At 40.5% G+C, this 23,301-nt stretch overlaps 1 protein-coding gene across 5 annotated transcripts in view; it reads left to right on the top strand.

Annotated features, from left to right (window-relative positions):
* Window positions 1-23,301, top strand: part of phkb (phosphorylase kinase, beta) — a 116,472-nt gene that overhangs the window by 25,467 nt on the left and 67,704 nt on the right. For all 5 annotated transcript variants that reach the window (XM_037748966.1, XM_037748942.1, XM_037748934.1 and 2 more), the window contains 6 exons: window positions 1,169-1,276; window positions 2,126-2,206; window positions 6,738-6,853; window positions 14,319-14,382; window positions 17,662-17,757; window positions 19,508-19,705. In XM_037748966.1, coding sequence (XP_037604894.1) covers window positions 1,169-1,276; window positions 2,126-2,206; window positions 6,738-6,853; window positions 14,319-14,382; window positions 17,662-17,757; window positions 19,508-19,705 — 663 coding nt within the window. The remainder of the gene's footprint in view (window positions 1-1,168; window positions 1,277-2,125; window positions 2,207-6,737; window positions 6,854-14,318; window positions 14,383-17,661; window positions 17,758-19,507; window positions 19,706-23,301) is intronic.

The following is a 23,301-nucleotide window of genomic DNA, read 5'->3' as shown; positions in this document are numbered from 1 at the left end:
CGATAAACATGTTGTTTGTGTTTTTTATGCGTTTGTTGTAAACAGTAAAGTCGAAGTTGGGTTGCCCTAAATCTGACCCTTATCTGTTTCAGAGCAGACTTATGTTATGTTCTACACTATATCTGCCCGGTTTATTGCTCATGGGACAGACATATTGACTGTTACAGTTTATTTTATCTGAGCAACAACAGATTATATGTGTCACTGGAGTGTGATTCACATAGTTTTGTGAAGTTGAACATTGCCTTAAAGGCTTAGCAGTTACAGTCCTGTTGGAAAAAAGTTACCATAGAGGGCCCTAAAGGCCCTGACACACCAAACCGATATCAAAGCACGATCAGTGACGAAGGCCGACGGTTGCATCACCTCACGTCGCCTGTGTCTTGGCCAAAAAGCTGCACTCGAACACACCACAAAGACTACAGCTGACAGCCAACTACCACGTATGTTCTGCGCCTGCGTGAGATGAAATAACTCTCCACACCAGCAGGTAGCAGTAGTCTGTATTCGTCATTCATAAAGGGAAACCGGAAGACCGTGGACGGCAGATATACAAGTCGTTGTTACGATACGTACATGACACAAAGCGCCGTTTGCTGACCATTGTCACACCACTCTCACTCACCACTTAGCTTCATTCCAGACGGCAATATCGTTGTGAAAATATCCGTGTATTGGAACGATCAGATGAGATGAAGATGAAAAATGGGAAGAGCCTTTTGTGTTTTTCCTCTTGACTTTACTCGTTGGCTTGCTTTCCTCACCTCTGTTTGTCTTCTCGTGCACTGATTCGCTTCAGGTGAACAGCCAATCAGAGTTTCATTTTCAATTCAGTTCAAGTGAAAATACTAGGGCTGTCAGTCGATTAAAATATTTAATCACGATTAATCATATGATTGTCCATAGTTAATCATGATTAATCACAAATTAATCACACATTTTTTCATTTGTTCAAAATGTACCTTAAAGGGAGATTTGTCAAGTATTTAAATTTCATTACCATGCATTAACTTAACACACAAGGTTCCCAGTTATGTCTTTTTGAATGTGTTCAAGGCTACTGTGCCTTTGTTGAGGAAATGAATGTCTCTTTCTCTTCTCTTACCCTATTACCCTTGACCTCTCTCATTCATCCTGTCCTCTCCGTCTCTGTGTGTCTCTCTACCAGGTGGAGCAGTTTAAACAGGATCCCAGCCCCTCCAAGTGTCTGCACTCAGTGTTCCACATAGACACCGGCGACGAGGTGCACTCCTACAGCGACTACCACCATCTGCAGGTCAGCCAGCGCGCAGACAAGCGCAGAAATGAGGCAACTCAGTTGAAAGAATAGAATGAAAATGTCTTGTTACATACAGTATATGCATGTACACAGTGTGTATGTGTGTGTTTTTGATATGTGCATTACTATCTACCCACCTCAATGAAATATCTAGATGGAACGATCATGTCTACAAAGGCTAAAAGCTTCTTAAGGCTAAAGAGACTGGTTTTATTGATGTTATAAAGATTGTAGCGTAAAATCCAACCGCACTACTCTGATGTTATATCTTTGATCACATTAAAAAGCAATTTTTTTCTACTGGCTGCAGTCAAGGAAGAAAGCTATTTGCTTGCATGCACGGTTGGAAAATTGACTTGTCCTCAGAGGTGGATGTGCATTAAATTGGCACTAAAATAGCTTTTTCTTCTGTCAATGGTATTGACAGAAGTCAATTTGGTGTGTAACGTTTGGATGGAGACTGTATTTCTAGTGAAGGGGCGGCTAATACATCAAGAGAGCGAGATGGAAAATCTAAATTAGAAATGTTATGACAAAGAAAACCTCATAAATCAAATCAAAGCTGTATAGATGTTAAACACTTAACTGGATACACACTTAGTCCTTGGCTGTGATTTATTCTCAAACAACTTTGCCAGCTTTGTAAACTGCGTTATTGATGACACCAGTCTAATGCCAAAGGCCTAATAGCTAATATAAAGCTCATGCCTCAGTCTCTTACGCACTATGTAGGATACCAAAGACAGCTGTATTGACAAATCTGGAAATATCACACAGTGCACAAATGACAGTCATTTTTTTAATGGTATCTCATCCACTCTGTCCTTCCCCCTGTCATTGCTGCAGATCGATGCCGTCTCTCTGTTTCTGCTGTACCTGGTGGAGATGATCTGCTCTGGTCTGCAGATCATTTACAACACCGACGAGGTAAACAAGACACTGAAATGACTGCCCAGGTGATCGATGCTGAACACTAGGGATTTACGCCCAGTACTGGTTGTTGATTTGATTTTTTCGGGCTGATCCACTAGCAGCAATCAGCATCCATCTTAAGACAGTTCTTTTCTTATAAAGATAATCACCCATTGAACAAAAATACATTTTCCCATGCAGCACATTGTTTCCCATGCAGAATGCTGCTGTCGATATTATAATGTATTCTATACATTTCAGAATGTTTAGTGATTTTTCAAATGAGTGAAAACCAGTGAAGTTTTTTAGCCATGCTTGTGTGGCTCTAGGAATGGTCTGTTGGTTGGTTTGTCGGTCAGTCCCATAGTCTGTATGGCGGAAGTGGACGTAGTCACTGTGACGTCACCCACTGGTTTGTGGTCTGCCATTTTGAAGCCTTGAGTTTGGCATTTTGGTCATCTTGGTTTTTGTCCTTTGCCATCTTGGTTATTTGCACCCAGAATGTTACGATTAACTGAAAACACACTGTGAAAGGGTTAAAGCTCTAAGATGAAAACACGGACAACTCCCAAAGCGGAAAATGACGTGGTAGCAACCTGTCAATCACAAGGTAGCCACGCCCTAAAACATACCATGCTTTATGGTCTATTTGACTCTAAATGGAACCATAATTTACTAAATGAACATCATGCTGTATTGAAGAAGACTTGAAACCAGCGATTGAGACCATAAACTGTTTACTGAGGTAATAAATCAAGTGAGAAGTAGAATCCTTTCCTCATAGACTTCTATACAATCAAACTTCTTTTTGCAACCAGAGGAGTCGCCCCCTGCTGGATGTTAGATAGAATGCAAGTTTAAGGCACTTCAGCATTGGCTTCACTTTTCAGACCAGGAGGTTCCCCTCTGGTCGGTCCACCACTTTGATCTACACTGAAATATCTACTATTGTATGGATTGCCATGACAACATTCATGGTCCCATTAGGGTGAATCCTACTGTCAGTGGTGGTCCCCAAACTTTTCATCTAGCGCCACCAGCAGGTCAAAATTTAAAATCATCCAATACTTTTTTTGACCAAATACCTTGCCTGGGTGTGGAGTCTCTCTAAAGCTCTCTGACGTGGAACTTGGAGATGATGAAAATGTTAAACATTATACCTGCTAAACAGCATGTAAGCATTATCATTAGCATGCTGACATTAGCATTTAGTACTGCTAAGGCTAGTATCAAGTGCAGCGACACAGAGCTGCTAGCATAGCTTGTTTCTCTGCAGCGTATGTCTTTGAGTACAGTCGATCTAAAATATAGAGCATCGTTAGACTCTACAGTAACATATTTTCAAGCATCTCTAAACTGCATTCTGACGTTTACGAGAAACATTTGTTGCCCTTTATGAGTCTGTACGGAGGCACATGAAAATACCTGTTGTGAAAATGTATCACTGAAAACCTTAATGTATTCTAAAACAAATTTTTGGACCTAATGAGATTCATAAGTCTTAAATTATGTGACGCTGCCTTCTGAAGATCCAACCAGATGCTATAAAATAAAAGAAAGGGGATTCCCAAAGGCAGTTAGATGTTCCCTAAATCGCCGGCAGACACCCCAGAGCCGACACAAACGCAGGATCAGGGGACACTATCTCACTTTTATAGCTCGGCTCACATTTATGTTTTTGCTGAGCCGCTCAATTGACTTTCAACAGGGAAACGTTTAGATGATTTCATTGTGGAGGATTAAATGTCCTCCTGGGAATCTAACCGGTAACGTCTTATTTGGCAGCGACCCAAACCAGACTATTACCAAAAAGCTTTGAATGGTTTCCCTCCGAGTTTGATGTATCTGTCCGGCGTCATTTTTTTCCCTCTTCTTTATGTTCGTCTCTTAATAAAACAACAAGGCAACTTGGCCGTTAAGTTTACACACACTGTGCTGTTTATTGAGTGGCCCAGAGGAGCAGTTGGAACTTCATTAATTCTGTTAGTTTTTATAGTCTGCTCATTCACAGCTTTTACTTACCGCCACAGAGCGGTGAAATTTGCGCCGCTGGTAAAAGAAGCTATTTGTTTTTCTATTGGGCTTATCTTAAGAAAGTAAAGACATGCTAAAACATTTCGCCACTAACCAATTAGCGCGTGCAGTCTTCACTTTGTTTACAGAAAACCCTCCCTAATAACCTCTCATTTTTCCTTCATGTCTCACTCCTGATGGCAAACAAATTGACAATGCAGCTGCCTTTATGAGGGCAGTCCTGTTTGCGTAGCGGCCTTCATTTGCATGCTTAAACACTGCTTATTGGGTTGCATTATTCAAACCCTCTCTATCCTTTCATTAACCGACATCAGATCCAGTTGAGCAAAAGGACTTTGTGTTCTCGCTGTCTGAAAAGCCTTTCATTTGGACCAATCACGTTGTTATGGTGTCGTTTATTAGTTTGTTAGTAGCTGTCACTGCTTGTGAAGTCCATTGGCGTTTACTTGACTGAGCTGGAAGCTGCATTGCAGTATTTTTTTTTTTCTTTCTTGAGGTAGGTGGTATAGAGAGGCTGCTGCGTGTCCTCTGAGAAGATGCACTATCGACCTCCTTCCAGATGCCATTTTCAGTCCCATGCAGCATGAAATGGAGCGTCTCATTAACCCGTGTGTATCACAGTCTGTGTTTTTTTTTTTTTTTTCAAATAATACAGGTGTGTGCATATTTTCACAGTGTGAGTGCTGCTGCCTCATGGGTAAAAGCAGCAGCACATATATGCTTCAAACCACCTCCAAAGAGGGAATAAAAAGGCAGAACTGGCAGGGACTTGTCGTCTGGTGGCGGGGAGACAGAGAGGCTTGTTTGGCCGGTGGGCAGTAACATTCATTAAGATACCATTAAGATACTAAAAAGTCCCCCTCATTAATCACCCCACTCATAAAACCCCCGAATAAGAGAACCAGCAAACCATTTTCTCTCTCTTTCTCTCCCAGCCTCGTCTGCTCTGCTCCCTCTTTCCCTGCCCTCCTTCACAGGCTGGCCTATTTAAGTCCTACACAGGTTGGATCTGCTTCTCTCTATCTTTCTCTTTAACTCGCTCTCTCTTTTTCTCCCCCCCCCACTTTGTCATTTTAGATTAAATCTCCCATCAGTCAAGCACACACACACACACACACACACTCACACACACACACACATGTACTGCTACTTTTCAGGTCTTTTTAATGATTCAAGGCCTTTAAGTCATCACACATTGTATGTCTCTCCCTTTTGGTTTATTTCTAGACGTGCCTATTGATTTTGACATGTCTCTCTCCACAGCCGGTGTGGGGCAGATGATAGATACAAGAAACTCCTTAAGGCTCCTAATTATGACTTTAAAACCATGAGGCTTTGCACCGGCGATAGCTGTGGCTGGAGGCATTATGTTTTTGGGTTGTCCATATGTATGTATGTACGTCCGTCCGGTCCATTCTTGTGAACACGATATACAAGGAGCGCCTTGAGGGAATTTCTTCAAATTTGGCACGAACGTCCACTTGGACTCAAGGATGAACTGATTAGAATCTGGTGGTCACTATGACCTCATGTCCGTCCCAGGCTGTGTCTAAAAGGTAACCCGCATTGCGAAATCTGATCTGAGATCTGCAAAAACCTCCCGATGAACTATCAATGCCTAACCATCTTCTGAGAGTTTCCCCAATTTACTGTTTCCCTTCTAGACACTACCTCCGTCCCATTCTCGTGATATCTCAGGAACGCCTTTAGCAAATCTCTTTAATTTTGGCACAAATTTCAGGGATGAGCTGATTAGATTTTGGTGGTCAAACGTTAAAGGTCACTGTGACCTCAGAAAACACTTTTTGGCCATAACTCAAGAATTCATATACTAATTATGACAATTTCATACAAATGTCTAACAGGATAAAATGATGAAGTGATGACATTTTGGACAGACATGGATGTAAACTGCACCTTGACAGGTTGGCGGAGGCATACAACCGTGAGGTGGTATTTCTGGTTTGGTGCTGAAATCAAGGACGCCGCTGATGAGTTTTTACAGCCTGTAATGAAAGGGCAATGCGCTGATGGTTAAAATTGTGCTATAAATGGATGTTTTCATATGTGTCCATTCAGTGTCGTGTCATGGGCAGTTGACAAGCCAATGAAGCCATAGCCTCTCTCCTGCTGCCACACTTAACTACTTAATTACACCTTGTCTGTATAGCTGCAGGGACAGATTCACCTTGAGCGTTGATGAGAAATCAGCTTTCTTGTCCACTTTGCAAACCCACATAATGAGAGGGAGAGTTACACACCTCACCCCAGATCAATATCAACCGTTACCTATTGTATATGTATGTAAGTGTGTGTGTAAGGCTGTGTGTGCATGTGTAGCAGCAGCTGAAATTAGTATGTGGACATGGAAACATGTCTACTACCTGCAGCCCTGGATCTATGAGTCTATGTGTGAGTGTTAGATGCTGTGAATATGTATGCAGGTGTCTGTACTGCATCCTTTCTCAGTGTCCTGTGCCTTCCTGTGTTTGATGTGTGTTTCTGTGTGCAGGTTTCCTTCATCCAGAACCTGGTGTACTGTGTGGAAAGAGCCTACAGGGTGCCTGACTACGGCATGTGGGAGAGAGGCAGCAAATACAACAACGGCAGCACTGAGCTGCATTCCAGGTCAGTCTGAAGCTCAGCAGCTCAGCAGCACACAAAGAATATGTAAAATAAGTGTTCATAGTGTTCAGCTCAACTGTGGGTAATTACAGGTTATGGCCAAGTGAAACAGCCAAAGGTTGATATCCAGTCTCTTTAAAGCGGAACACCACCTAAATTATTAATGCCGATATGTTATTCTCATGGCCAAGGGAAGCTCAATCAATATGTGTGAACATGAGCTACTCTCTCTATCAAAGCCAGAAACCAGAGAAGTAAGTTTTACATGTCATAGGGTATAGAGTGCTGCAGGAGTGAATCCTAAAACACAGAAATGAGTTAGCATTTTAGCACTTCTGGTTCCCTCATCTGGAAGCCAATGGGTTTTTTAAATGGAGTTTTTAGTTAGATGCCTGAAATAAGATGTGTGGTTAACACAAGCTGAAGAGATTTTAACGTTTTGTTCTATGATATAAAATCCATCAATAAATATCCCACTTGTGAGTTTTGAAGCTTTTACGTGTCTTAAAAAAGGCGGTTGCTAATAAGTGGTTAAATGAGACTACAGTACTAACTATTATCACGCTGACTCGTCTGCCGTTACAGCCTCGTTGTGAATACTTGCGCTCATGCGACCATAGTGTGGTTTGTTAATAGCCTAACGTTAGCTTTTTACTTCTGGTGATTACATTTACACTTCAAAAATCATAAAAGTGGTGTTCAATTGTGGAGATTATCTGGCTGAACAAAATGTGTAAGTATCATAAAGTTCTTATTTTCTGCAATAATCCAAAACCCAATGGAAAAATCCCATTGGCTTTTTGTCGAGGGAACCAGGATGATGCTAATTTCCTGGTTGGCCTACAAAAATACGTTATCCCTGGTGCATCCATAGACAATGAATGGGAGACTGATTTTGTGGACCCACGGAATTATTATTTCCTTTTTTATACCCAAATGAGCTTTATTCTATTGTAGTGTTGTCAGCTGTGAAACTGAAAATGTTCCCAAATACTCAGATTGTTCCTCTGGGTGCTCTCAGTGTCATCTAGAACATCTCTCTCTCTATTCACTGTCTATTGAGCAGCTCCACACTTTATACCCGATGACAAGTTTGAGTTTTAGCACTCTAGTTTTTGGATTTGGGAGAGAGTTGTTCATGTTGATTAGTATTTTTGGACTGTCTTAGACCATAGGAATAACATGTATGAATTTTAAAAGTGAACATAGAAGGAACACTTTCCAGATTTTCAGCCTTTCCTAGTCATAGAGGTGGCATAACTATAACATCCACAACATTTTAACAATGTTCTCTGTATTGCTACCAGCTGTATCAGGGGAGTATACCCTCCAGCAATGTATAGAGCTATCAATAGATAAAACTAAACTACAAGGAGTTTGACTGACCTAACTTTTATTTTCTCTTCAGTGCCTCTGAGAAGCACACTGTAGTAAAAATGGATTCCCAATATATATACTATATACGTGCAGAGCTTTGTATATCACACTGTGTCATGAGTCACTGTGATGCTGTAAATTTCACTGTTTCCATGTTGTTGAGTTCTGTTGCCCATGCCAGCGCAGAGTGTGTGTGGGTGTGTGTTAACAGGAGGGTTGAAACTTTCTGCAAAAATAAACTGAAGTAAACAATCGGTACCAAGAGAACAGTAAACACCAGACTGTCTGTGTACATGTGTGACCGGTGATGTGATGATATAATAGTACATTCAATTAGGATGGAGGGAGGGAGAGATGGAGGGAAGAAGGATGTAATGGAAAGAAAGCGGGAGGAGGAAGATAGAATCGGGAAGAAACAGAGGAAGTTCTAGATGGTGTGAAAGTGCGAGAGATGTAAGCAGTGATAGTGTTGTGGTCTTCTGGCCTTAAAGCTGTTATGATTGATGAAATATTTGTCCGTTCCACTCTTGTTTGCCATGTCTGAACATCTCCAGCAGGCTTGTGTTAAGGGGCCACACAGGACACAACAGAGGGCTGGGGACAGCTTTTGGTCCTTTGTCTGTTTAAATTGTACTTCTATTGAACTCAGTTCAACATAGATCTACCATTAAAATTTACATTATTAGCAGAGAGGAAATCTGCTTTGAAGTACAATTCATTTTAATTTTCAACGCCTGTTTTAAAAAGGATTATATGAATGAAATATTTGTTAAATACTAAACCTTATTATTATGATTATTATTATTATTTCAATGCTGTCTTTTCTGTCTTTATTAAAGCTGACTTCTTTCACTTTAATCTGTAAAATAAATCCCTGAGTAATCAAAAGCTAATGTTTTAGCAAAGAGTTGCATAGTAAGATACGCTACATAAGCATTCATTCAAATTAGCAAAACACTTCAATACCTGCTGCTATAAGTAGTTTAAGGAAATTGTACAAGTCCGCCATCATGCATTCTTATTTCCATCTACTGCCAAAACAAAACTCTGTATCTCGTCAAACCAGTTTGCAAAAGAGATAAAAATGATGATTTTCCAAGACAAGGGATGGAGCCCAGTCTAGAGCAGTAGCTCTACAGTCTAGAGCAGTAGCTCTACAGCAGACTGTCAACAATAATACTATAACACACACTATAAAAGCTGCAACATGACACCAGCATCAATACATTTTTTGGCCAATTTGCAACAAGCTGTAAAGTTACACAACATGACATATTATCCCCCTATAAAGTTGATATAACGAAGATGTTATGAAATAGTGACTTTAGCGACTTACCACACTGACTGTGAATATACATTACGTATCTTACAGTATGTGCCTCAAATGTGCCATGGTTAACCCGCTACACAAAAGCATTTCAGCATTTTCCTGTTTCTCTCCTTATGTGAAAGCAGATTCTTTACCCCAAAAGGGGGCATGGCCATGGCGATTGGCAGTTGATGGTACGATGCCGGTCTGGTCGATGGTGGAATCACAGGTAGCCACATATTCAACGTAGGATATATTTAGTCCTGATGTTGGTTCGGCCAGCACTTTCTCGCAAAGGAGACGTCATTGTCGCGAGACCATGCTGGTTAGATAAAGGTCAGATAGATAGATATGAACTTGCAACTTATAAAGAAAACAACTTTAACACAGTTACACATTTCTGACATTGTATTTCTTATCAATGTTAGCTTCCTAAATGGGAATGTTACTCCTTGACCTTCTTCTTGTCCCTCCAAACAAATAGACCAACACCAGGTAGGAAGCCAATTCGACTGTTATCTGGCTAGTAAATAGGTGTTATCGGACATAAATGTGACCCACATGTATGGTGCCTATAGCTACCGATAGCACCTATTTAATGGCCTGATACCAGTCGAGTCGGGTGCCTCTTTACAACAGGAAGCAGCAGGAATTGTGGGAAGTATAGTTTCATTTAAAAAAGGAGACATAAGACTATTTCATCTGATAAGGTGTGTTTAGGGTCAGTGTGTCAGACGTTATGACATTTCCAAATTGTTTTGATTCGACATTTCATTGGTAAATATGCTTTATCACTATCAGTGAGCAAATAACCTTTATTGAGGAATAATGTAAAAGATCAACAGTCTGATCTATTAACTGCTATGAAGATAAGGACCACATGTTAAAACACCAGCCCTGTCCTTATCCAGTGAACTCACTGAGACTTTTTGTTACGTGCTCCCATTGTCTTCCAAGGTCGAACTGGCCTACCTCTCCTCCCTCAGTGTCCTGATAAAGATCCTCAATTTCTGCCATTGTTTATCTCTGGGAAGTATGTTTTTTTTTTCTTTCTCCAACAATCCAAGGCTATTGGCAGCAGCTTGCCAAGATATCCTCAAGAAAAGATAACATATTCGATGTAGTGAAGAAGCCCTGTGTCTCGCGCTTCTTGTATTTCCTCCCCTCGAGGTCATGCTTTGGATTTCCACAATTAGTGAGCCAGCTTATACATGTAGTTGCGTAATACCAATTAACAAGCTGTACGCATGAACTGTGGCAGGGGCAGATTCCGAATGGCTCCGTGTAAACAAGATCTGTGTAAATGATCAAATTGAGCAGTCATCTCTAGTCGCAGGGTGCCAGTGGGCAGAGAGAGGCTCAGTGGAAATGAACAGGAAAGGATGTGTTCATTTTGGCAGAGTGTTCATTTGTCCATATCAAATCAAATGATTGCTTCTGCCTCGTGTTTATCATCACACCCAGTCAGATCGCTACACTGGAGTGTTTTATGTAAAGTGGCATATCTAATATTGTAAGCAGCTGGATTTCTTGAAATATCCCAAATTATGATGAGTTAAACACCATTTTATTAGAGATATCAAAACAGGACTTTGCCCATACGTTCATGAATATTTCATCATTATCTATCATTCATGATAGTCAATTTGCCATTCATTTTACAATAGTGAAAATAATCGTCTGAATGTGCTGTACTACACTTTCGTTATACTGTATGTTCAGCCCGTTCACACGAAAAAGGCCTATGAATGACATGATGATGTGGCGTTTCCTTTTGGCGTGTCATTTGTACGCCATGTAGTCTCTGTCTGTACTGACTGCAATCTAAATGCATCCGTGTAAATATGCCACGCTCAGAGCTAGTGACGTAGAATAAAAACGTGATAAAGACTGCATATGGGAGGTGGATGGGTCCAACAAACACAGGACTTTCAACCAGGAGACTTGTGTTCGAGGCCAGTGTTTTGTTTTGTAAATTACATTTGTGACGTTTTTGACGTGTTTTTTAGTGATGTTTGTGACTTGTTTTCTGTACTTATGTTACATTGTTTCCATACATCTCTTACTTAGTTTCCATAATTTCCATACTACTTTCCATACCCAACCATGATGTTTTTCATAAGCCAACTAAGTGTTTTTGTTGCTGCGGATGTTACCCTAGTTTTGTTGCCTGGCGGACAAATGACACGAGAAGCGGCGTCCTCCTGACACAAGGAATGTAATGTCCTTGTAATGTCGTGCTATTTATACGCCTTCCCGTGAGAACGGGTTGGTATGTTACCATGCCTAGGCCTACTTTGACTGTATATCATAGCCGGCCCCAGACCTCCAGGGGCTCCAAAAGTCACAGGTTTACTTGGTTCAGGTGTTTTTTGGTCATTGGATTACGAATTAATGACTAACGATATTGACTTTGCTATATGGAGTTTGGACAACTAAAGTACAGTTCCAGTTACAGTGGGTCCTACATTAGAAAATTGTGTGGCCCTGTCTTGTAGAGGGTTCCTGTGTTAGAATAAGACCTTAAAGCTGCTTGGTTCAATATTGTCTATATAAACAATGGATCAAATGACTATGTGAAAGGTGAAATGGGTCACTCATAGTGATGAACCCACAAGGAGTTGTCATCTGACTGCAGTTCCCCTGAGCTTTATGGAGCATTTTAGCATCTTTCAGCTAATTGTGTTGTTTTTACGGCCCGCAACTTTACTGTTTGGTTCAGCCTCACTGCTCTTATCAACCTGTTGCCAGCCGCCGCAGGCAGCTGTTTTCAGTGAAAAAGCTCTGATAAACCCTCTGTATGCTATCTTTCCAGCACCAAATAGCTGAGAGAAAACATTAGCAACTAGCTGGTGAACTTAGTGGAGCATTTAGCAACTAAATTACCAGATATTCCCCTGAGGAGTTGGTGGAGACCAAAACGGAGCTAAAAGGAGAGTAAATATTGGACTAACATTCATCAGGTTGCCTGAAACATGACTCCACATGAATGCTAATCTTTCTCTGTATCTGTTTGATGTGTAAACAGGCAACTGTCAGCTTACACGTTCACCATATCAACTTTATAAGGTAATAATATGTCAATGTTGTCTTCACAGCTTCTTTTGCCACCACCATGTGGTCAAAAATATCAATCAAAATCCACTCACTAGCTTTTTCTGGAGCTTAAAATCATATCACATGGTGCTCATTATTCGGTGGCGTTTACTCAGTTGTCATAAAGATGGGTCAGTTGTCATCACATGACCTAAGTATGAAACTTTAGTCACAAGATAAGGTGGTCGTATATTGATGTGAGTGGACGTCCACTGACTCCTGGTTGATGACTTTCATACTGTGATTACTTAGTTTAGATTTTCTTCACATGGTCCATAATTCCAAAGTGAACTTCAGTATATGAAATATGAAGGAGCATATGAAGCAATTAACCCGATATGGCCTCACCTGGGATATGAACTGCTGTATGTAAGAGTAACAGAATATTGTTGTACCGTCTACAGTATGAGCTCACAGTCTACAGCAACATTTTCATCATGCGAATCTCTATCTCCAGCTGTCAACTGAAACTATTGCATCATGATGCTGTTCTGGTCCTGTTTCCTGCTATCACTTTTTAACCTCCTGTTTCCCCACCAAGCATCATACTGTATCTCCTCTCTGTCTGTGTGAGGTGCTGACAGCACTGCTGACCAGTATTGCCCGTTTTCATTTTGTGTTTCAAAGAACTAGTTTGAGCAGAGCTCTTTTCCAGACTGAATTAGCCAGCCATCCTCTATATTTTAAGCATCGATTCAGGCTTCACTAATGGTATTGAATGCGTTTTGATATGTCAGCAGATCTACCGCCAGTCACCGCCAAGTTCCCTGCAATTTTTTTCCCCCCTCCTTTTCTTTTCTGGGGAAATCTTGGCCGGGTAGAACGGGAAACAAAATGACAGTGAAATTGATTCACGTTTAGTCTGCATTGCAATCACAGTAGCCAGCCAGTGTGAAATACAGGACAAAGTTTTTTATTAAAGAGATCCATTATCTACAGTAGACCACAATCTGGGGACACTTCAGCTCTATTGAATCCTAACAGATAGCACTTTAAGATTCATGTGTATTTCTGAATGCTTTTTTGGAGGGCTTTTGACAAATGAAAGACATTTATGGTTCCCAGAACCATATTTATTGTCACTCTTATGAAATGCAGAGTATTCTTTTAGGGCAGGGTGATGATTCAATATGATCATTTATCGTTTTTCAATGCAATCATATCGTGGTGAAATCATATTTCAAAATGTGACAAACAATTACGTTGTCTAAACTGATAATAATAAGCACATACTATCTCTAATTTCTCAGAAAATCTGAATTGATAAGGATTCTGCTCAATCAAACTTTCTTAATCTGATTACTCTGTCTTTCTGTGCATGCTTGTAAACATTTATGTAACATATTTATTCATTTTTTTCCTCTATAATTTCACTTGATACTTGAAAATGCTCATTTTGCACTAAAGTTCTTAATAAAATGAGAAATTACTCAGTACTTTTAATTTGTCAAGTATTTAATTCACACAGGAGTATAGAACAATTGGTGTTACCATGTGGTTATTTCATACAGACTATTTACTTGACTTACATGCTATATCCTGATGTATATCATTATTGATAATGACCTATATCGGGGTAGAAGATTTTGTCCTCAGCTTGTTGAAAGAATCCATTTATAGAGGTCAATGTCAGTGACATCTGTCCATTATGTGTCATGTAATTCTCAATGTATCTTCTCTGTGCAGCTCCGTGGGCCTGGCTAAAGCTGCTCTGGAGGCCATCAATGGATTCAACCTGTTTGGAAACCAGGTATTTGAATAATTCACCCACTCCTTGCACATTTCCTCCTCTTCCTCACAAGAGTCCCAAGAGACACGTGTGTGTAGGAGTCTTATCTAATCATGTCACATGGCGCAAGATCACATTATAGATGGCCGGCGTATTTTCTGATTCCACTCTGCAGAGGCACATTACAGCTCCATACATCAGGGAGATATGTTTGCATTCTGCGCAAAGAATTAGCCAACTCAGTAGCTGAAGCCACGGCTGTTTTAACAAGTACACATCATCAGCATAATTAGTGCCGCTGTCATCGATGCCAAGTGGCTGTTTGACCATCGGGAGATTCATTTAGTATATTTGTGTTTGGCTCAGCAGACTTTGATCAACGGCCACTGTTGATGTCGGTTCCCGGTTTCTCTCCGAATCTCCCTCACAATGTCCATTAGTGGAAATGTTTCTCCTTTATTTCATGCTTGTGTGGTGGAAAGGGAAAAACAGGGACATTCATTACATCTGCTAATGGATTGGAAAAGGAAGCCCTGCTCTTAGCAATCCTCCTCTCTTTTTATCTTTTCCTCTTCATTTCTCCACTTGGTTTTAGCCAGCGACGGCTTCTCCGGCCATCAACTGCATCGGAGTATTTTTCTGATCAACGTATGGGGCTGTCGGGATGAGTGTATATTAAAGTCTCTGTTGGTTTTTCTCTCCTGATCAGCTGCAAAATGAGGGATTTAACTGTGCCTGAGAATGGATTTTGTCATCAAGCTCAGCTTGTTGAAAGAATCCATTCATATAGTTGCTGTACGACCCATGCTGCGTCGGGCCTTTGTGAGTGTCTCATCCAGCCTCTTGTCCCTCTGTGGGAATGGAAGTGCTACAAGCCAGCCAGTCCGCTTATTAATGATCTCTATCAATCTTGATTTCCCAGCTGACTCTCATCCACCAAGTGTAACTCCCCCGACCCCTTTAACTGGAACATTCAGTACGCTCTCAACTCCGCTATCACATTTTACACCGGTCTGCAGACTCTGGTGGGTGTGTGTCACATTTAGCCTTTTTACTAGATGAATGGACACACAGCCTTCAGTTTGGTGAACTTTAGATTTTTTTTTTTTTTTTTATTTTATGATCCCTCCGAGTCACACAGCGGATGCAAAGATAGCAGCTTCTCGGTGTGACAAATTCAACTCTGTGGATAAAATTGATCCGGCCGACGGGAGGGTCCTTCCACTTTAAAGCCAGTCATTAAATTCACAGAGCTGTTTACACACGGCTGGACAATCAAATCCTAACAGGTTCCACTCTCTATCTCGGGATTGTCACCTAATTCACACCCAGTCGAGAGCAGGGATGTAGCGGAGCGGACACACACCTAACTCAATCCAGCAATTTTTTTTTTTTTCTGTGTGTGTGTGTGGAAGAAAGGTTACAGCACTTTTCTATACTGACATAAATCTTTGTATTTAATTCATACACATCAATGCACAGAAAGCGAAGTCAAGTTGATGCACATTATGGTCTTTGAAAGGGGTATTATATAATCTACATCCTGTCAGCGTTTATTAGCAACCCATAATAATAGCACTGACATTGATGGTTTTCTGGCATAGATTATGGTGGGTTATAATCGACTCCGATTGTACAGTCACATTTTCATTATAGAAGGACGTGGGCTAACTCCTTAAAGTAGGTGGAAGGGGTAAGTGGCATGGTATGGAGAAGTGGGGATAGAGAAGAAAAATGCATACTTGAAAATAATACAGATTTTTGTTTTATATTGGCAGTTGTTTGGCCATATTAATAAAGGTCTGTCCATGACAGTTTGATTTAATTATAATTAATCCTTTAGTGGTTTTCTCTACCAATTGCACATTTAGATTTTGGCCTGTTTAAAATGCTCACCGAAGAAGAGAGATTAATTTATTAAAAACATGCTCAATCAATCAGTTGAGTGGTCTATTTATGGTAAAAGATAATATATACCAAAACTGAATATTGCCATAAAATAACTAAAAATATAAAATACAATGTTTTTACAACATTTTAAACTGTTGCAAGTGTGATCAATTTAATCTTATTCTGTGGCATATTTGATAAAAAAAAAAAAAAGATTGACCCCCTCTGGAGGTGATTTGGCCAATCAGATCATAATCTGTCCTCAGTGCGTTTTGGGTGCATTTCATGTGGTCAAAGCACTATCCGATTGCAATCCGATCACCCAAAACACATTTTAATGCCAGGTGTAAAGGGTAAGATATTGATCTCTATCATTTAGTAGAGGCTCATGATTTAAAAACTGTGTGGTCAGTTAAAAAAATTGTTTTTGTGGAGGAGTTGTTTGTTGTAGTGCCAAAAGCAACTAAGAAAGGCAAAAAAGTTTATTGTACTTTTTTGGGTGGAACTATGAAATGGTTAACAAAGATAAAATACAGCTCGGACTGCTTAGTTTTATTAAAAGAAAACATTAACCCACTGAAGGAAACCACATTCAGCACCCATCCAAGATAAAATCATCTAACATGCTCTCTTTTCTTCCACTCTGCTGCTGTAACACCAGAGAAGGTTTCCCTGAGAGCGACATTTCACTGACTTGTCACACAGCTGCCTATTTGGCGGCCTGCAATCCGCTGCACTATGCAAATTGCGACAGGAAAGCTTGCTGATTTGACTAAAAGCCCTGGCTGGATCTGTTTTTTTGAGGAAAAAAAAGTAGACTCTGGCAATATTCATACATAATGCATTTGACTTACATTAGAAACTGCTAAGCAGGTTGCAGGAGTGACTCAGTTGGTTTTATGTAAGCGCTGCTGATGGATGGGTGAAGTGGACTGGACCAGCTTTTTAGAACCAGAAAGGTTTGATCACTTCCCTTACTTAGTAAAAGCATAAAAAACACCCCTCCTCTCTCTCCCAGTGCCGGTTAAGTGCACTGGGCGGACAGACTGCGTTGTAGTAGCAGCACTTTTTGTACATGGGGACTTTTGAAGTGATAGGTTGACTCTGAACTCACTGTTGTTCAAGCGCTCCCACACTGTACTTCAAAAACATGTGCAACCCAAAAATAACTGCCTGCTTTTGCGTTGAAAGAGTGTGTTTTGATGTGTGGAGGTGTGATGGAGGGGGCTTTAAAGTGGGCCTAAAGTCATTTTAGCCATTTTAGCTGTCAAATGTTTGTGTTTTTTCTCATAAATGACGGAGGACTTGTTGTGCATCTTAGTGAGACTGTATTGCTGTTGGTGTACCTGTAGAGGGTGAATAGTTCAGCTCTGACTGACATGCGCTCTCCGAATGTGTTTTTCTCTGCAGGGCTGTTCGTGGTCGGTGATATTTGTGGATCTGGACGCCCACAACAGGAACAGGCAAACCCTGTGCTCCCTACTGCCCCGAGAGTCTCGCTCACATGTAAGCCTGTCTATCTATCTATCCCTCTATCTCTCTATCCCTCTATCCCTCTATCCCTTTATCCATCTATACATCGTGTGGCGTTAAAGCTGCATGGGATTAACGTTGAGGAGCTGGAAGGATGGAGTGCAGCAGGGAGCGAGAGACCAACAGGATAATGTCGAGCTAACCAAAATATCAATATAATATCACTATCTCGTACACTTTGGCAAAAGATTGGAATTCAATGTTCAATCCAATACCTGCTCTGAATGTGTTCTGCGAGCCGATATCCCATTTCAGCCGCAGCTGCCGAGGATGTTAACATGTAAATTGGAGTCGTAACAAGAAGTGGAAGAATAAGAGAGGAGTGGACTACTAGACGGAGCAGCAGTCGGCTCCTCTGTGAGCTGTAGAAATGTGTGGACGTTAAAAAAGATTACAATACAAAACATAACAGCGGCATCAAACAGTCGATCACATCTTGCACTGAAATCTAGGAAGCATCTAAGGAGGCATGTCTCTCTAACAACAGTTATTCATTTCATAGACAGCAGAGTTCACGCAGAATATGGAAAGCAAATCTTTTATTTTTGGAAGCTATGCCGTCTATTAATAGACCTTAAATATTCATAGCTGTTTGCATATTGAGGTTGGGGCCTAATAGCTTTCATTTTCCCTGCTGAATAGAGTAAACCAAACAAACAATGAAATGAGAGGATTAGATGCCCAGTCATAATGGTTTGTTAAGCCTAATAACAATATTCACTCCTAATGATTGTTCCAATTCAGACAGTCCTTGATGTTCATAACCAAGAGCTTTCACTCTTAGTATTAGTAAAGTATTTCACAGCTGTCTTTTCATCAAAATAGGCTGTCTATACAGTAGATAGGCACAAATATATATTTTTCCAACCTAGTCTTTATTGGTTTTGTATCATAAAAGCCCTGGGGCTGAATAATACAACAATGAACAAAAATGTAATCACATAGATACCAGATCAGCCCACCGCTCCCTCCCGCCCTCCCTCCCTCCCACCTGGCCCAAATATTTTTGAAATTGGTGCTACAGGACCAGAGAAAACAGAGAAAACAGAGAAAAAGGGGCTGTGGTATTCCCTGTTGCTCAAAAGGTAGAAAACCTACAACAACCAGAATGCACTGGGCTTTAAAAGAGGCAAGAGTCATCTACAGCTGGCGAGTATATGACCCTTTAGAACATAAAAATGTTTGTGCTAAATGGTATTATTACACAGCTTTGTTGAATACCTGATTCTGATTGGTCAATCACGACTTTTTACGGTCTGTATAACAGACCGTTGCTATGTATAACAGACCGTTTCTATGCATAACAGACCGTTGCTATGGGCGCAGTTCTGATCTCGGACTCTGGTGGACCGTTTTTGTGTCAAATTAATGATTTCTTAAGTAAGTAGCCGTGTAATAAGCGGGATAATGTACAGCTAGCGGGTCATTGTTGTGAAATAAACGCCTTGAGGGCGATGCGGAGGGACCAGCTCGCTGTACACTATCCCTTACTTCGCTACCCACAGTTTTGACTCATAACTTAGTGTAGGATTCAATTCTAACTCCTCAATTATTTTTGATAGATGTTATGACCCTAGTGAATGCATTTTAAGTTTAGTTATGGACATATATATTTGTCATATAAATTTGTTTGGTAGTAACTCATACACTGTAAAAAAAAATCTTTGTGGATCAGAGTTTCATTGCAGTTCTTTGTGTAAACTAAATGTTTCCTCCCTGGCAGAACACAGATGCAGCTTTGCTTCCAACCATCAGCTATCCTGCCTTTGCAGTAGATGACGACGCCCTCTACAGTCAGACGCTGGACAAGATTGTCCGCAAGCTGCGTGGCAAATACGGCTTCAAGCGTTTCCTCCGCGACGGCTACCGCACCGCTAACGAAGACAAGGACCGCCGCTTCTACAAGCCTGCTGAAATGAAGGTTGGTGCTAAAGGATGTCATTGTTTTTATTTTTATTTATCTGTGCTATATTTCACTGTTTTGTTTTTTTTGTCTTCATTGTTCAAGTGAATTCCTCCAACTTTTTTTAAAACAATAGGCCTCCCGGAAAAGACCTGGTTTACTGAGATTGCTTCAACTGAAATCAATTCTTACACATCCAGGATTTTATCACATCAGACAGACACAAACAGAAAATCATCCTCCCAAGTTTTAGCAAAGCATACAGCTGAGTGTCATTAGCATAGCATAATAAATATTACATCTGTGGATCGTATGCCTCAAAGAGAGCGATCGATAAAAAACAGTAAAGGATCCAGGATATATCCCTGGGGAACTCCACCAGAGAAGAAAGGAAGCATTACAGAGAATGTCCTGCTACACCACCAACTTTACAGACAGCTGAAATATTGGGGTCTGCTGTGACAAAAATTGAACTTCAGGTCATGGAAACTTAAAACACTGCATGCATACTGAGATACAGAGGTGCCTCCATCAGATTTAGAGTTAAAGATGTACTTAGAGGTTATTTCAGGCAGCCACTTGTTAATGCAGAGGAAAAAGGCAGAGTGCTAATGGATGGCAATGCCTAAAACCTGAAAAAAGTTCAACTTGAAAGTGCCTGAGTGTGACATTTGAAAAGTTTTTGAAATGTTTAAGCCCGTAAAGGTATTATCCTCGTACGATAATGCTCAGAAATCTGTCTGCGACTTAGCTTCTCCCATTTCAAGTGTTTTAATCCTCCAGGTATTTCACCCCCCAATCTCAGTGTGTTGTGAGTGAGTCTGCCGGCGGGTGTGCTCATGCATATCTATCTATGTGAATGACAGTGCATTCATTGTCCTTTCCTCAATCCCCCCGTGATCCCGAAGGAATGGCGGCGCATTCACTTCAGAGTCAGCTCAGTGAGTGTACAAGGAGTGAATCAGAGGCAGGACTCTTAATGCTAAACAAACCATCGCATGAGCTGCAGAACTAACCTCCCAGAATTAATGAGCTCAGAGAGGCACACGGAGAGAGTTTCTGTTTGGTCTACGAGATGTTTCGCCCCTCATCGTTTCTACTGAGTGGTGGCTCATTCACAGCTTGAGGCCACCTGATACTTCAATTCGGATACTTCCATCAGTACACTTCCATGTAGTACACTGTGCACACTATGTACTTACTTGTATACTGTGTGAATTTCAACAGGGTAGTGTTGTCTCAAATCGCACACGGCCATGTAGATACAATACAACAAAACTTTATTGTCCACCAGGGTGGAAAGTTGTCTTTGACTCACCAGATACAGAAAACAACAGACATTAAAAACCAGACAGCAGTTAGTAAAAAACATATACATAGACAGGTTATGTTACACATTAAAACAGTTCAAGTCAGTGTCTGTGGCTTAGATCTGCTCAGTCACTTTGTTGAGTTAAGAACATTGATGGCATTTGGGATGAAGGACTTTTTAAACACATTTTAGTTACCAGAGGGACTCTATAGCGCCTCCCGGAGCTCAAGAGCTCAAACTGGCTGATGAGAGGATGGGAGTTATCTGCCAGGATACTTCTCACTTTCTTCCTCGTCCTTTCTGTAAAAAATTGAGTCAAGGGCTTTTGGGGTTTACCAACTATTTTGCCTGCCATTGACACAATCCTAGACAGTTTATTCTTATATCTACAGTTTAGGTGACCGTGATCTACTGGTGATAGCCAGCCACGGACATGACGCCGTATCGGCAGTAATTCAATTCAGACAGATAAAGTAACACAATAATGACTTCTATCTGACTACAGTATAGTAAAAAAAAACTTCCATTTGTATAGTTTAGTTTCATTTCAACAGTTACCTCGCCCACCATTTTCACAAGTTTGAAATAGCTTGGTGGCTACGTAGCAAAGATTGGGGACCGTTTAGGGTGAGAAGTGTCCAGCGTTCCACACTCAACGTTTTGACCGTTATGATTACAACATCCGGGTGCTTATAGTGCACCGCATTTTGCCATACTATGCACTCAAAATAGCAAGGGTCAGTACGGAAGTAGACAGATTCATGGAGTTGTACTGGGGTCTCTCCTCATGGAAGAGCAGCTTCTGTGTATTCAGAAAGATTTGAAATGAGACTTTAGACAAAAAATAAGGTTACCAAAAAGGGGTTGCTAAAGTCACCAATTCCAGCGGCACTAAATTGCGATAATATCACTTGGCTTTAATCCCACCCACACACAGCCCAGTTAATTGAACCGGGGTTTCATTATAGCAGATAACAGACAATATTTCAGAGGGTGGCAGTGATTCTTAAGTCTGTAACCAGGTTAACTTGTTCTTAACCTCTTAACTTCTAACTGCACAGATCAATATTTTAGTATTAACAATGGAAAAAATTACAATGTGTAATGTGAAAGTTTTCCACCCACTTTTCATTTAATTGGATGGTTGAACATTTTCAAGTTAGTCCAATAAATCAACCCTCAAGGCTGACAGAGTTCAGCAGAGAGTTCATTTGTAATAACTGATAATTGATGATTAACAAAACCACATGTCATTTCACTTTATTACAACCAGCAATTATTATTAAAACTAGCTTTTCCTATACCCAGAATATAATTTGGTTGAAGCTCTGTAATAAAAGATGTTGAAAAGATGACATCTGTTGTATAAGCAAAGATTTTAAAAATTTGATGTAACGCCATCCAAAGACTTGATAGAGATCATTTTTCCTTTTATCCATGGTTTTGCGTAACTATGTTAATAAATCAGGAGACCGAAGACGTGTCTGAGGAAGCTTTATTTGTTTGCACTCATATTTAGCTACATATTATAACAGGAAGACTGTATACCAGCAACCCAGCAGCTAAAGAGACCGATATTTCCCTCCGCCAAGAGCTTTTGTTTTCAGTTTGGTTTGTTTGTTTGCCTGTTTGTCAGCAGGATTACAGAAAAAACTACTGGCCCGATTTTCATGAAACTTGGTAGAAGGGAGTAGCATGGGCCAAGGAAGAACTCAATCAATTTCAGAGTGGATACATACATTATTTTTCACTTTTGTTAACATTGCGAGATAGGGCATCTGGCCTTGTCGGAGATCCGTGCTCTCCGAGCGTCCTTCTAGCTTATAGAATGCTAATGTTGCTCAATAGCTGCTCAGTATTTGAATAAAACATGTTTGCAATAACAACTTTGTGATATGTAAGTGTTGTGTTTACAGCCTTGTGCTGCTTCCAAATGGCTAAAAATATTGCTTAAATTCTTTTTAAAATATTTTTTGAAATACTACTACCAGGTGATATTTATCCTACAAAGAAAATACTGCTAAATAATTTACAAAAGACATTGCTTGGAATACATATTTGTTTTTCAAATAGCTATACACGGCCTTGTGGCTGGCAGTGACCTGTTTCTTAATGTACTTCAGCAGGACTCGACAGATTGCTGCGCCTGGCTCTCACAGCTGCTGTGTGGAGTTGCTCTGAAAAATGTTTGCAACAAATATCCCTTTTACAAAATTAGTTTGCTTTTGGCTGTTCTTTTATTTGCAGAAAGGAACGGTGGATCGTCGGTGCTCAAAACAAAACAAAAAAGGCATCGACAGTG

The sequence above is a fragment of the Sebastes umbrosus genome, chromosome 2 (assembly GCF_015220745.1).
Source record: "Sebastes umbrosus isolate fSebUmb1 chromosome 2, fSebUmb1.pri, whole genome shotgun sequence".
Lineage (NCBI taxonomy): Eukaryota > Metazoa > Chordata > Actinopteri > Perciformes > Sebastidae > Sebastes > Sebastes umbrosus.
This window is presented reverse-complemented; position numbering and strand designations above follow the sequence as displayed.